At 37.1% G+C, this 13676-nt stretch overlaps 1 protein-coding gene across 2 annotated transcripts in view; it reads right to left on the bottom strand.

Moving 5' to 3' along the window:
* Positions 1-1848: 1848 nt before the first annotated feature.
* ZDHHC14 (zDHHC palmitoyltransferase 14) overlaps positions 1849-13676 on the bottom strand; it is a 94091-nt gene continuing 82263 nt past the window's right edge. For both annotated transcript variants that reach the window (XM_084203611.1, XM_084203612.1), the window contains exons 8-9: positions 11207-11309; positions 1849-3047 (exon numbers count right to left, since the gene is read on the bottom strand). In XM_084203611.1, coding sequence (XP_084059737.1) covers positions 2691-3047; positions 11207-11309 — 460 coding nt within the window. In that variant the 3' untranslated portion in view covers positions 1849-2690. The remainder of the gene's footprint in view (positions 3048-11206; positions 11310-13676) is intronic.

Genomic DNA, 13676 nt, shown 5'->3' with positions numbered 1-13676 from the left:
AGCCAAATTTAAAAACATAGGCAGCACGTTCAGAAAAAAGGAGTGTCATCTTAAAAACTACAAGAAACCACCTGAACAAGTACATTTGAAGCAGCACATCCGTTTCCACCATGTTTTGTAATTCTTACACTTCCCATGTAAACAAAACAGAAGGTTCAAAAAATGACGGTGAAAAGCATGAGCACCAGGCAAATGGCATAAAGACTCTAATCCTGCCCCCATCCCTTCCCTTTCATGTTCAAACTGACACTGATTTTATTGTGCCAGAGCCTTCTTCACTACTCCCTAGTGGCAGTGACATACACATGTTGTCACGAAGCCGGTATTCTTGGAAACATAAAATCCATCTGCTATTTCAGGGAACCTTAAAAAGAACAATTTCCTTAAAATAATCATCCTCATCATGACTTGTACAAATGGAAAGTTTTGATACCACATTAAAAATATTTGACTTGCCCTTCTAAGTAGTGAGTAATGCATCCACAGTTAACTACCCACAGACACCAATTAGAGAACAGAATGATTCATCAAGTACTAGTCTATAAACTCAAAGCTGGGATTCTTTCCCCAGGTCTATCAGACCACTATCTCCAGCCCTCAATCCACTGCCTGCTTTAATGCAGATGTTCATGGCTTCACACCCAAGAAGCTGTGCCGGGGAAAGGTGAAATCAAGATGATGAGCATCACTGACTTCTTCAAGAGCAGACACAGAAGTGCTGAAACTCACAGCTTACTGGGAAACCAGCCAACTGGGACATGTCTGTCATTACACTTTGGCTGGTGGAAAGAACTCCAGACTGTCCCAGCTTCTGGAAAATATGGGGAAGGTGGTTTACAATAGCTGGGACAGACTTAGCTGCCAGAGCTTCCTCAGTGGCTCAAATAACAAGGACAGATTTATCTGCCAGAGGTTCTTTGGTGGACCCATTGAGGCACTTACAGTCAGAAAGCATTGCTATGTTCTACACACTGAATTAGGTCCAAGGTAACATCATCAGTTTTAGAAGCAGACTGCTCATGAATCCCTTACAAGCGCAGGGATTTTGTCAGTAGTTTTTCTTAATCTTCAATAGCATGGGTAATGATTTTCTGCAGGCTGATTATTCTCAATTTCAACAACAAAAGTTAAAAGAAAAGAGATTCTTTAGCTTGGAGTCAGTGAATGACCATGGTCGACAATACAGAACTGTTACATTTCTTAACTGGCAAATGCTTTCCTGCCATCAGATAAAGCCCATTCTGCATGCAATTTGTCCTAGGAAGAGAAGAATCCAGGTTCCACACCCTGAAAAGCAGGTAAATACAGTATTAAAGCTATTACAGTCTTTCAGCTTAACTAAGGTTCTCTTCAGCTGTCACAAAAAATACCTATAAAATTCTCTTCAACCTTTTAGTCGCACTTTACTTAAGCAAGCAAAGAAAAAGCAGAGAAGAATTCCACGAAATCAAAATTTCCATTTAAAATATCAAAGGACAAATGCAAATGATGAACAATGGCCAGGAAAGAGCTACAGACTATTATTCATTTAAGATTACTTCACTAAGCTCTGTCTTTGTCTTGAATCTTAAGCCCCTCACCCTTCAGCCACACTGCATTACAGTGCAAGCAGAGGTTAATCCTACTGGTTCCAAATAAAGACCTCCTATGGGAACAAACACACAGCTCAAACAAAACCATAAAAAATGGTGAAGCAATCCTAATTGTAACCAGCTATTCCTCCATAGCTCTAGTTTTATCATGTACACATACTCCAGCCAAATCTTTACAAACTGTGTCAACAAGTCATGATTTCCCCCTCTTGGCCCCACGAAAACTGTGCAAGGATAACTGTACACGTCCACAAAGAGAGGATGTCATTTTATTGGAGGTCCACAGGTAATTGTATCACATTAGGGAGTGGAAGAATCTTGTGGTATGGCACAACACAATACCTCACTTAAACACTTAAACAGAAGGTTAAATGATATGCAACATGATCAAATCAGTAATTCATCATCTTCTAGGCACCACTGATTAATTTAAAATAAAATTTAATAAATTCAAAAAATATAGTCCATTCATTTGTTTGCTGTACTGTCTTTAAACGAAACAGCACTTTGAAAGTCACAAATAAAAAAGCAGCACTTTCTCTTAATACCAACACCACTGTAACACATACTGTAGCGTGGCATGCAAATCCACATCTGCAGTCTTTTGTTTTGTTTTGTATCAACAAATGGAATGGCAATTTTCTATCTCAAATATTGGTAGCATAACATGTAAGTGCAGATCATTCTGGCCACAGGTGTGGTAAGCCGTAACAAGTGTGTATTACAAGAGCATAGAACACAGAGCATGACACTTACATCCAAGAATCTCTCTCTTTTGTACTGTACATGGTGTTTGGTACAGGCTGACTTCCAACTCTCTGTACCCAAGCTTCAGGAAACGAGATTATTGACCTTTTCTGGTTTTATTTAAAAGTAAAATGCAGTCACCATCAAAGCACAACCGTTAACAACCTGGTCAAAAGAATGCCATAGCTCCAGTGAAAAAAATCACTCGTCCTTTTAGCAGAGACTCCATTAAGTGATTAAGTTTCCATTACAGGCATGTTACGAAGCCTTACAGTGGTACTGCAGCGTCACTCCTGTCAAGCACAGACTTGTAAAGACCCCAGGACACGGTGTGGCGTTCAGGAAAGCTGCTCAAACGGAGCTGAGCTTCACGAGGCCGCGCACGGAGTCCTCGTGCAGCGAGTCCTGGCTGGCCAGGCTCAGGACGTGCATGGTGCGGCTGTGCGCAATGGGGCTCCCGCTGGGCAGCATGCCGGGGGGCGACGGCGCCTCGTCGGGAGTGAGGAACTGATGGCCTTCGTGCTCCTCCTTTAATGGTATGATGTCTGTCAGACCTGAATCTGATGTGAGGTTAGGCATAGAGGATGGTGGCGTCGGTTGCCCTAGAGTCAGAGTTGCACAAGGCCCACTGAGAGAAGTCTTTCCTGGCAAAGGGAGCTCTTCACTAGTTATGCTCGGCTCGCTCTGTAGGAGGGGGGTGGCAGCAGCCTGCAAAACGAATTTAGTGCTCTGAATGCACTGATCTTGGTCACACTGTAGAATGGAAGGGTGTCAAAATCATATAAAAACAAAACGCAGTAAAAAAAAAAAAGGGAGGATATGGATAAAAAGGTATGGAAAAGAATGGGATGTGAAGAGAAAAAAAGAAAGCCATTAGTATCGTTCCGTGGTTAGCCACCCAAACATCCCATTGCATGCTGCCCAGGAAAAGAAAAGAAAGGCATGCATAACTGAGCCAATGCTTTGGATTATTATCAAAGCAAATGATGATATACATTTACAGTGTTCATTTAAGGGTTCTTCAAAAAACAGTAGGCAATTTTTTCCTTTTAACTGGTCTTCACACATAGGAATTAATCTACCACAGAGGTTTTCCAGAACAAGGATTCTTTTGACAGAGATATCTCACACAGTTAGTAATAAAGCTCCATGAGTAAAATTTTCCTCCTCACAATTTAATACATTATATATAAATTCTAGAGAATGTCCTACACTACACTCCATACTCCAGAGGATGTGTAGAAACCAGGCAGCACTGCAGATGCATTGAGATCAACCTTAATGAATTTTAGGCCGTTTCTTGATCAATCCTGACAATGTGATGAGTCAAGGTACAAAACACAAGTTTTCTGGCAAGCACTGTCTCAATAATAAGCCAAATCTGGCATTATATAAATCCAGTTAAGCTCAGTGAGTGTTACCAGAAATTGATTTTTTTGGCTCTACACAATTCTTAAAAACTGTTTATACAAAATTACTCCTCATTCCTTGAGATGAAGACAGGGGTGCATTTTAATAATGTCCAGCTAGCTAAGTGGGTAGTACACCTATTGCCAAATTAAGTTTCTTTAACATGAATTGGCATGATTTTTGAGAGCTCCTAAGGAAAAAATATTTAATTAATTGTCTGATCAGTTATAACATTGCAGTTTTTCCAAAATCTCATTAGATTAATTTGCCAAAGTACTGCTCTGCTGGGTAAGAAAAACACTACAACCAGTGAATACAACTACAAATGCAATGAAGGACATTTCGAGGCAAGCAAGCAAAGTAAAAGATATATCCAGAAGTAAGACATCCTATTGACTGTTATTTCAAGTGTTCTGTTAAAGCAGTGTGTTCTGCTCTATGACTGACTTCTTAGATTTTTACCAAATTACTACATAGTACAGATCCATCATCTGTTCCGATATTCCTGACCATAACCATTGTTACTAACTTTGTCACAAAATGGGCAATTCCCTGAAATGCCCATCTGAGTTTAATATGCCACTGTGCCACACTGAGAACTCATGGGAAGACTTTTGCCTCCTTTATTGTGGCATGAAAACCACGATAAACAATGGTTAATTAAAGTAACTCCGTTATTTTCAGGTTCTCCAGTTTCACCACTGAATAGCTGAACGATGGATGCACACACCTAACATTCAGCAAGTGTGCAAGCAGACTGCTTGGTCATAAGAGATAGGTAGTGTTTTAAACACATCTAAGTGGTTTAGGACTCCCAGACCAATTACTTTTGACAGGCAGAAGCTCAATCCTTACTCAGGTACGTATTTCCAAGACTTCTGCCTTCACAAAGATAAATGGACTGGCCTTCCGTTACATAAATTGATTTCATATAAATTGCAAGCAATCTTTGCCCCACAAAATGATGAACAGCCCCAGCCAAACAACTGAAGTGGATCCCTATCATTTCAGAGGGATTACTCACAGGCTTAAAGCCATAACCTTGCTTAAGTACCTTACTAAGAAGAAAACTGTCAGCATCTTTTAAAGTCAAGCTTTCAATTACTAATTCAGTGTGAATAACTCATTCTTGATTAATATCCTGTTATTCACACCTGCTTATTTAAATTAAAACTTCAACCAACCGTACCATGCAGACCTTAAAAATATGTTAACTGATTTTTCAAACTTCAAAAAGACCAACAAAACCTATTTTCTCTGAAAGGCAGTAGCCAAAGAACAAGTTAAATAACAAAGGAATGCTTATAACCACTGGGGTACACTGAAAACAAATAATGTTAGCAGCTGACTTATTGCTTTAGTGAACATTCAGTTCTGATCTTCCAAAGGAAATCATTAACGTGTTCCAGGCAATACAAGCACACAGCTTTGTATTAGCTGAAGATCATTTACTTGAACTCATTGTGCAGTCTGAATTAATTCTCTTCTTAAGGACTGCTACGGCATTTCAGTTAAATTAATATCAAAAAGATATGGTAGCCTCATAAAGCTCCATTAAATAGTGTTATAACTTTAGGTGCTAAATATCTCTTCATTTTCCATGCACTTGTCACTTCCCTAAAGCCTCTCCTTTCATTTAGATAAATTTCAGGTTTTCTTTTCCTTGTCTGTTCAACAGTGATCAGTACAAAATCCTTAGGAAAATACAGGTTGTAAAGAGCTTTCTAGAAAGGGAACTATTGCAAGGTTTAAGCCAGAAAAAGTATGTATGTTCTATGAGGCTCCCAAAAACATCTGATAAAAACAACTCATAATATACAGGTAGCCTATTCTTGAGTCTAAACAGCCAACACAAAACTAAATCAAGGAAATCATATTTGTTATAGGGGTGGCATGGTGGTTTTTTGTCAATTTTGTTATTTCACTCTTGACTGAATGAAATTTAGGGCACGAAGTCCTAGCTGCTACTAATTACATGAATTATCCAACACCAGAATTTCAAATAAAACAAAAAAGCCTATGATTGTAACAAAAAGGAAGCCGAGCATTAAAATCTAAATAACTAAAAATCTACTGCAAAAATTATTCCACCAGAATCTTCTTATTTCAGATATGCTGACTTTATTTTTCACTTAAAATTTCCACTGTTTCAGAGAAACAGCAGATTATGGAGGTAGGACAAGTTTAATAAGTTCTACAAGTACAGAAGTTCAACTAAATATATGTACAGAAATTTATAGATATCTGTTTCTTTCCACATAAAAAGGCAGAAATTGAAGCAAATTGGACAAAACCTAGAATTCTGTGTTTATTTCACAATAAATACAAACAATTAAGGAAAAATGTTTTCTTTTTTCTGAAGAAAATCTGTTTTTTCTAAGCTACACAAAAATATAATATTGTTGTACATGGCAATATATTTTTCACATTTCTAAATGTGATTATTTTGAAATAATCAGAATTATTGACTTTAAATATTAAATAAACTTAGTTTAAAATTTCCTAAATGCTAGTAACACTCAAGAATTGTTACGGTTCTCCAGAGGATGGAAAAAAGCAGGTTGAGCAGTCTCACAAACTCTGAATAAAGTACGAACAACACGGAGTTCAGAGGAGGCTGACAGTGGTATGAAGTAACAGAAGAATGCTGAAATACCAAATTCTGGGTACAACAAATGGTAAAGAGTGGAGGGATAGAGCTGTGTAACTGTTCCCAGCAGGTGTAGGATTTCAGTCAAAATCAATGTGTTGTGGATCCTGTGCAACAGCTGAGCCACAAGCCCCACCAACTCACTGGCTCTACTGTCAAGCAGTACAGTGGCAGTAGATGAGTAGACAGAGATTCATGATGAGTAGATCTATGAAGGGAAACACTTCTGAAGCCAAACAGGAAGCTACACTTGGCCCAGAGACTTTGCTTCAGATTGGAGACTGTTTGTTCTTATGGACTGAAAGTCTGAGAATGCTTAGAGCAACTTGGGTGCGTTCCAGGGGCGTATCTTCTAAAATAAATCTAGCTCATAAAAATGCAGTAAACATACACTATCAAAAGAATTGCTCCTAAAACTTATCTCAACCCAAAGCAAATGCTGAAATTTATTTACTTGAATGTGCCCATAACCCATTTTACCTGTGAAGTAAAGTGCATTAAGGAAAACCTCTATCAACCCTGACTGTGGTAATGTTGACTTGGTAAGAGCCCCGAGTTTTGTTTTGGGCATCTGGGAAATACCTCAGTAAATACAAAAGGAAACACACTTGCAAAACTCCCAGAAAAATGGGGTTGTGGTCCTTGCCAGTTCTGTTATTGTCATGATAGAAATACTTACTCCTAATAATGCAAAAAATGAAAAGCAAAGGATGGTCAGAGTTAATGCTCCCTGAGTCAGCTGGATCTATTTCCAGATCAGTAACAGAAATACTTTAGTGAACATGTGGGAGAGGACTTTCCTGCACTTATCACTGGTAATATATGTTATGCATGCACTACAGTTCCTACAATTTTCAGCAGTACATATATGTTAGAAAACACTAAAGAATTTGCATCCAGGAAAGGAAATGGAGAATTAGAAACAAGGGAATTTGGGACACACTACCTACACACTGAAGAAGAAATGCCCAGGAATGCAGGAATATAAGGAATTTTCTTAAAAATAAGGAAATAAACCTGTCCTGACACAGAGTGAAACTAAAGCAGTCTATCACTTTATAAGGCATTAGAGAATTCCCAGAGATATCATAGTAAATATAAACCAAATTAATTCCTCAAAAAATCTTCATGATTAAGACATATTCTGTATTTCCCCCTAATGGATTACTAAAGAATAAAATACCCTATATCAAACCCCAAGAATCAACTCCAGCTTTAAGGTGAAATTAAGTACTACAGTGGTTGAGACCCAAGTGGTAATTCATGGGCTTATGGGTGAGTAAGATTTTTTTTCACAACACAAAGAAAGCAAGCTTTAAAATAAAATAGAAAGCATAAATTGCAGAGAAAATTATTATTTCATAATGGGTGAGGTACTGTGCTTCATACAAAAAAAATTTCTTAAGAATAAGGAAAATACTTGGGTACTCAAACTGATGATGAGCTCATAAAAATAATCAGCAATCAAATGCAATAGGGAAATAATTTGGAAATTACCAGTACTACAGATTATGAGTTCCAAGTGACCATGCTTTTCATGTGGATAAAGGATATTAAGAAACTGGCTAATGAATGTACCAGACTAATTTCAAATTATATTGAAAAAGAAATTAAAAACACTGGGAATGCACCAGGAAAATAACTGTATGTGCTTCCAGCCTTCATGGAAGTAAATATAGATTTAGCTTTTAGTAAAACAAGGTAGATACTATGGAGAGAACATGAGAAAAACCTCTTCTATCAAGATCTAGGAAAAAACCAAAATCACAGTATGGGTCTATCAAGAACTGATTTATAGCTATGACTCTTGACTTTCTGAGATTGTGACAAAGTGGGCTGCTAGCACAGGTAGGGTAGATCCTGTAATAAATATTCAAAGTATCAGAGGTAAAATTGCCACAAAAGCTGTTAAATACAGGTAGAGTGCCCCACAAAAGGTATCCTGAAAAAGTGATAATGTATTGTGCTGAAAATCAGCATCTGGCATCTTTACATTTAGCCTGATATTTATTCTGAACTTAACTGCAAAAATGAGGCTATGCTAAAAGATTCATTATAATAAATGAAAAGAGAGTATTATACCAAGCAACTCACAGAGACTTAATGAGAGACAAGAGACTCATTGGGTGAAACAAAAGAATTCTATTTAGAAAGCTACTAGTCACTGACTCCCATAAGGAGTTGCTGAGGGAGCTGGGGTTGTTTAGCCTGAAGATGAGGCTCAGAGGAGACCTCATTGCTCTCTACAACTCCCTGAAAGGAGGTTTCAGCCAGGTGAGGGTTGGGCTCTTCTCCCAGGCAGCTAGGGATTGGACAAGAGGACATTGTCTTAAGCTGCGCCAGGGAAGGTCTAGGTTGGATATTTGGGAGAAGTTCTTCACAGATGGGGTGATTACACATTGGAATGGGCTGCCCAGAGAGGTGGTGGAGTCACCACCCCTGGAAGTGTTTAAAAGACTGGATGTGCCACTGAGTGCCATGGTCTGGTTGACAAGGTGGGGTTTGGTCATAGGCTGGACTCGATTCCAAAGCTCTTTTCCAACCTAGCTGATTCTGTAAAAGATTCGAGGGGAAGAAAGGCAATGAAAGAGGGAAGGAATAAGAGAAGACAAGTGAGAGAGAATATGCTGATTTAAATCTTTATTTCTTATCAAGGATGAGGAGAGATATTTTAGCACACTGTGGATTAAGCAGGGTAACATCTAGACACGAAGACCTGACATAATACATTCTGCAATAAAATCAAGAGAGACACACCACAAAGGTGTACTGAAACACGACTCAGACTTCTGCTAATTTATTTCTTGTAATCAAAAAGAATTAAGCTTGCTAAAGTAGTAGAAATATCACTGAAAATGTATAAATGGCCAAACTTCTGTGATTGGAAAAATATTATGGCTTATGGCTATGATTTACACATACTCTTTTAAGTCAAGGAATTTCACTCTGTCTGTCTTTATCTGAAACCATAATAATACCAGCTCCAGTACCAGATATATCCCCTTCAACAGGGAAGGGAAAATAGTGTTAGAGAGATGGGTAAACTAAGCCGGTCTTTAACAGTTTACAACAAAACTCACGGGAGAAATTTTAAGGCTGATAGCCAGCAGTCCTTAGAAACCAAATGGTTTTGGATACAGACTGAGAAAAGATGTCCTGAGAAAAATGGCATTACAGTCTTCCAAAATATTCCTTCAAACCAAACAAGACATATTACATTTTTCAAGCTTTTCTAAGAGGTCATTTTCAGGTGTGAAATCTGCACATTTCCAAGTAACTCTGATAACTGTTAGAGAACGCAGGCTTTTCCCAGCTCCTGTGGATATAAGCTCATTTCCCAGCTCATTCTAGGATACAAGAAGAAATCTTTGAAGAATTTGTGTAATTAGAGGTATTACACTCTAAAACTGGAACAGCTACCTGTTTGACTTAAAGTAATACCATAAGAGATTTCACCATTTCTAGAGACAAACTTAGTAAATTTTCTACCAAACTGGTGAAGATTTTCTCATTAATACATAGGAATAATGATAGTGTCTAAATTCTTGCAATGATAAAGACAATTTGATGCCATGGACATATTGTGGGTTTATGATCCTCACAAATAAGAAGCCTTGACAGCATCAGAATGTTTGGGTAATTCTTGAAAGACTTCAGCCTATTTCCAATGTATGCTCTATTTTTTTTTTTTTAAAGCTCCCTTTTCTCTCTTCAAAGTTATAATATTTTGAGTAAAATTTACATAGAGCATTACCTTGTTCTGCTCAACTGTACTTCAGAAGATTCAGACTTAATACAATGTCTCTAATACATTTTCTTATTAAGGAGACTAACAAATCTATTTAATTCTCAAAACATTAAGTAAAATCAGCTTAGGAACTACAGCAAAATTTTTATACAAGTTTATCAGTGACACTAAAACTAATCTGTCTGTGAAGAGTGCATCTTTTCTTCTTTTGTTCAAAAGAAAGGCTGAACTATGTCAGAAGGCCTCGGGGCTTCCTCGTTTTTGGCAGAGGGAGGGTATCCAAAACTCACGACTTCCTTGACAAGGTATTAAAACCCACATACTGTGAAGATATGTGGACAACAATTCAGAAATAGGCACATATGCAAGATGTTTGCCTTCAGAAAAAGATCTCTTTCCAATTATTCTCTTCTTCTTGGCACTGGAAATCCTATCTTCCATTATGATAGCCAATGCTACCAGCAAAAAACCAAAGTAAATACTACCGGCACAGTTTCAAAGATGTTTAAAGAACTTCTGTTGTAACAATTCAGGTGCCATTTTTTGTTCGGGTTCAGTGTCCTCCTGCTCTTTCTTCAAAATATTTCTCCCCTAGACACACCTCTTTGTTCATCTTTGCTTTTTAAAATACATTAGTCTATGCAAAATCACAGTGCACAAGCAAAGAAGGAAATAGAGTATGAAGAAAGTGCCACACAAAATAACAATTAGCTGGAAAATGACAAACCAGAGTAAGTCCATGATACTTGAATATTCCAGTTCAAAACACAGTAGGTGTCAACAGCAAAAGTCAAAATGCAGTATATTCAATAAACCAACAGCGTAGGTTTAGACTTTCTTGTTTTAAGAATCCACGAGCAGTAACTATTACACTGTGTGAAACGTACATTAAAAAGAGCCTTGGACTTTTTTTTTGTTTCTTTACTCTTATTAAAGAACTCATTCCACCCAGTGTGTCAGCTGTATCCAGTTAGTTATTACTTGATTAGTTCACATGAAAGTGGAGAAGAAAAACATTCACAGGAATCCTGATGAACAACATTATGGGATGATTCCTACCATGTTGCTCTGAGATTGTGTGGCCCCGTACATGGTAATGCCATTTGATGGTCCTGCTAATTGCGGCGTATCTGGCTGTATAAATCCTCTTCTGTCAATTAAGCTACAGAATAATCACAATAAAGGAAAATATTAGAGACATTGCTGATCAATAGCTATCTCCTCTAAATTAAAAGAAATAAAAAATTTCTATTGTACAACAGAACTTAATACCTCACCAATACCTTCTAATGTCCCCTTTCAGTGAAATGAAGTACTAGACTTGATCTTCTACTCATCAGTAAGGTACTTGTTCTTTGTGACACTGCCTGTCATAAGCACACGCACCACTACTTTTTTTGATTTTTATCACAGTCTTAGAAGCTCACCAGCAGATACCACAAAACCAAAGAACTTTAAACCACAGGTGAAAAAACAAATGACAAAACTCACTTAGGGCACTTAAATTCGGTATCTCTTTTAAAGGTTCTTTTTTTTTTTTTACCAGCTTCCACATCTAAATTGAAACAACTTAAATCACAAAATCTCGCAGGAATGAAGAAAAGTTAATATTTCTTACTGACAGACAACATAACTTGCCAGGTGTTTCATGACAGCCACTTAACACTGCTTATAGTGTTCCACTGTGCTTACCAAACTGATGTGCTCATAAAATATCTTATTTCTAAGAAAATGCTCTGTGGAGAAATTACTAAATGTAAGCAAAAAAAAAAAAATTATAAGATTATAACCAAATACATAGAATAAAATAATCCAAGCTAGTTAAAGATTAAAGATGCCTAAAGAAGTCATATAATTTGCTGCACCAGAATACTGGTTAGTCCTATGCTGACAGCCAAGGATCAAATTAAGATTTGAAAGTAACTGTTGAGGACATGTAAAATAGATTCTGAATTTGCTAGCATAGGTTTAAAAATGTTAAATGATCTTTAACATAAGTGAGGTACGTTTTGATTGTTTACAGATCCTTTCTTCATCTGCATTCCATGCTCACGGCACTTCAATGTTTTGAATTTTGAGCTGAAATTACTGGTAAGCCACTTTTCCAGAATTTAAAGAAAAAACCTAATATTTAGTGACTTGGGACATAGCTGAGATTAAAAGTGAAAGCAGTAAGCTTATAATTTACATGTTACAGTCAATAAATTTTTCCCTGTGGTCACAAAATACCTCCCTGCAGAATCCCTATATATACATGGCAATGTCTACAAAACGTTGCTCCATGGAATTTAGGAAAAAATGCACAAACTCTCCTAAAACACATGAGCCAATGCCAGTCTGGTCCAATTGTGTGTTGCTACTTTTATCAGCCTAATATGCTATTTCATATATGGAGAAACATGGTGTATTTTTAATAAAGATTTCTATCTGGAATCAAAAGAATTTGAAGCGTGGCATGGAGCTTTCATGTCACATACTTTTATCAAAAGCAAAATTTCAGAATTAAAAGGTTGGCTTCAGGCAACATCTATACAGGAAGGAAGCAGAGACGAAGCTATTCACTCTCACCAGGGGTAACTCTGTATGTGGAAATCTCTATTCTGTTGTTTCCCCTTTAGGAAAAGATGTCAGTCTCCCCTGTTAAACTCTGACTGCTCACAGAACCGCCTCTGACATTCCTGACAGCAAAGCCAGAAATCTCACTCCAATTAAACACCTGAGACTCTGGACCATAAAGTCATTTACTTTCTTTCTTCTTGTTCAGATTCATAACTTCACAATTCCAGACAAAACAAAACATACCAACCAAGGAGCAGGCCACGAAATTATCTATAAGTTTTTCTGCCCCTCTCTACAGTGAAACTGGGCCTCTACTGTGTATGTAGTACATGAACTGCCTAATCACTGAGCACTGGAATAAGAAAAGAATTTAGTTTTTCTGGCTGCCAGTTTTCTTTCTCTAGTTTCAGCTCGGTACTGCATTTTCTTCAAGATGAAAAAACATCTCGATCCTCAAATATATAAATATTTCAGACTTCTGGAGGTGAAACTGTATTCAGCAAAACATTATCCATTACATTATCTTTGGAATTGCTTTGGTGCAAGACCACCAAAATCAATTTAATGTATATATGTTAACAGTATTAAATAAAAAAATATACTGTCCATTTAAATACAACATTTCAGAGTTAAAAGACAAAAATCAACAATTATCAAGCTAGTTGTAGATTTAAGGTTCTTCAACTCATGTCACATTTGCTACGTATGTAAAAGTTTCATAAACTTCAAGGTTGACCTTCATGAAACAGCCAACTACTAGAACATTTTTATGGCTCTAAGCTATTAACTGTAGTGGTGGAAGTTCACATGACAAACAAGCTTATTTCCATTTCAGACGCAATTTTATAAGAATTGATCACTTAGTTCAAACACAATTTACCAACTTATCTCTTTACCACTGAAGAAAAACTTAAAGCTTCTAACACTAATCCAAAACTTTCATTTTATTGAATAAAATCAGATAATCAAA

Source organism: Fringilla coelebs, assembly GCF_963513975.1.
Source record: "Fringilla coelebs genome assembly, chromosome: 3".
In the NCBI taxonomy this organism is placed as follows: domain Eukaryota; kingdom Metazoa; phylum Chordata; class Aves; order Passeriformes; family Fringillidae; genus Fringilla; species Fringilla coelebs.
The sequence above is the reverse complement of the archived record's forward strand: the minus strand, read 5'-3'. Positions and strand labels throughout refer to the sequence as shown.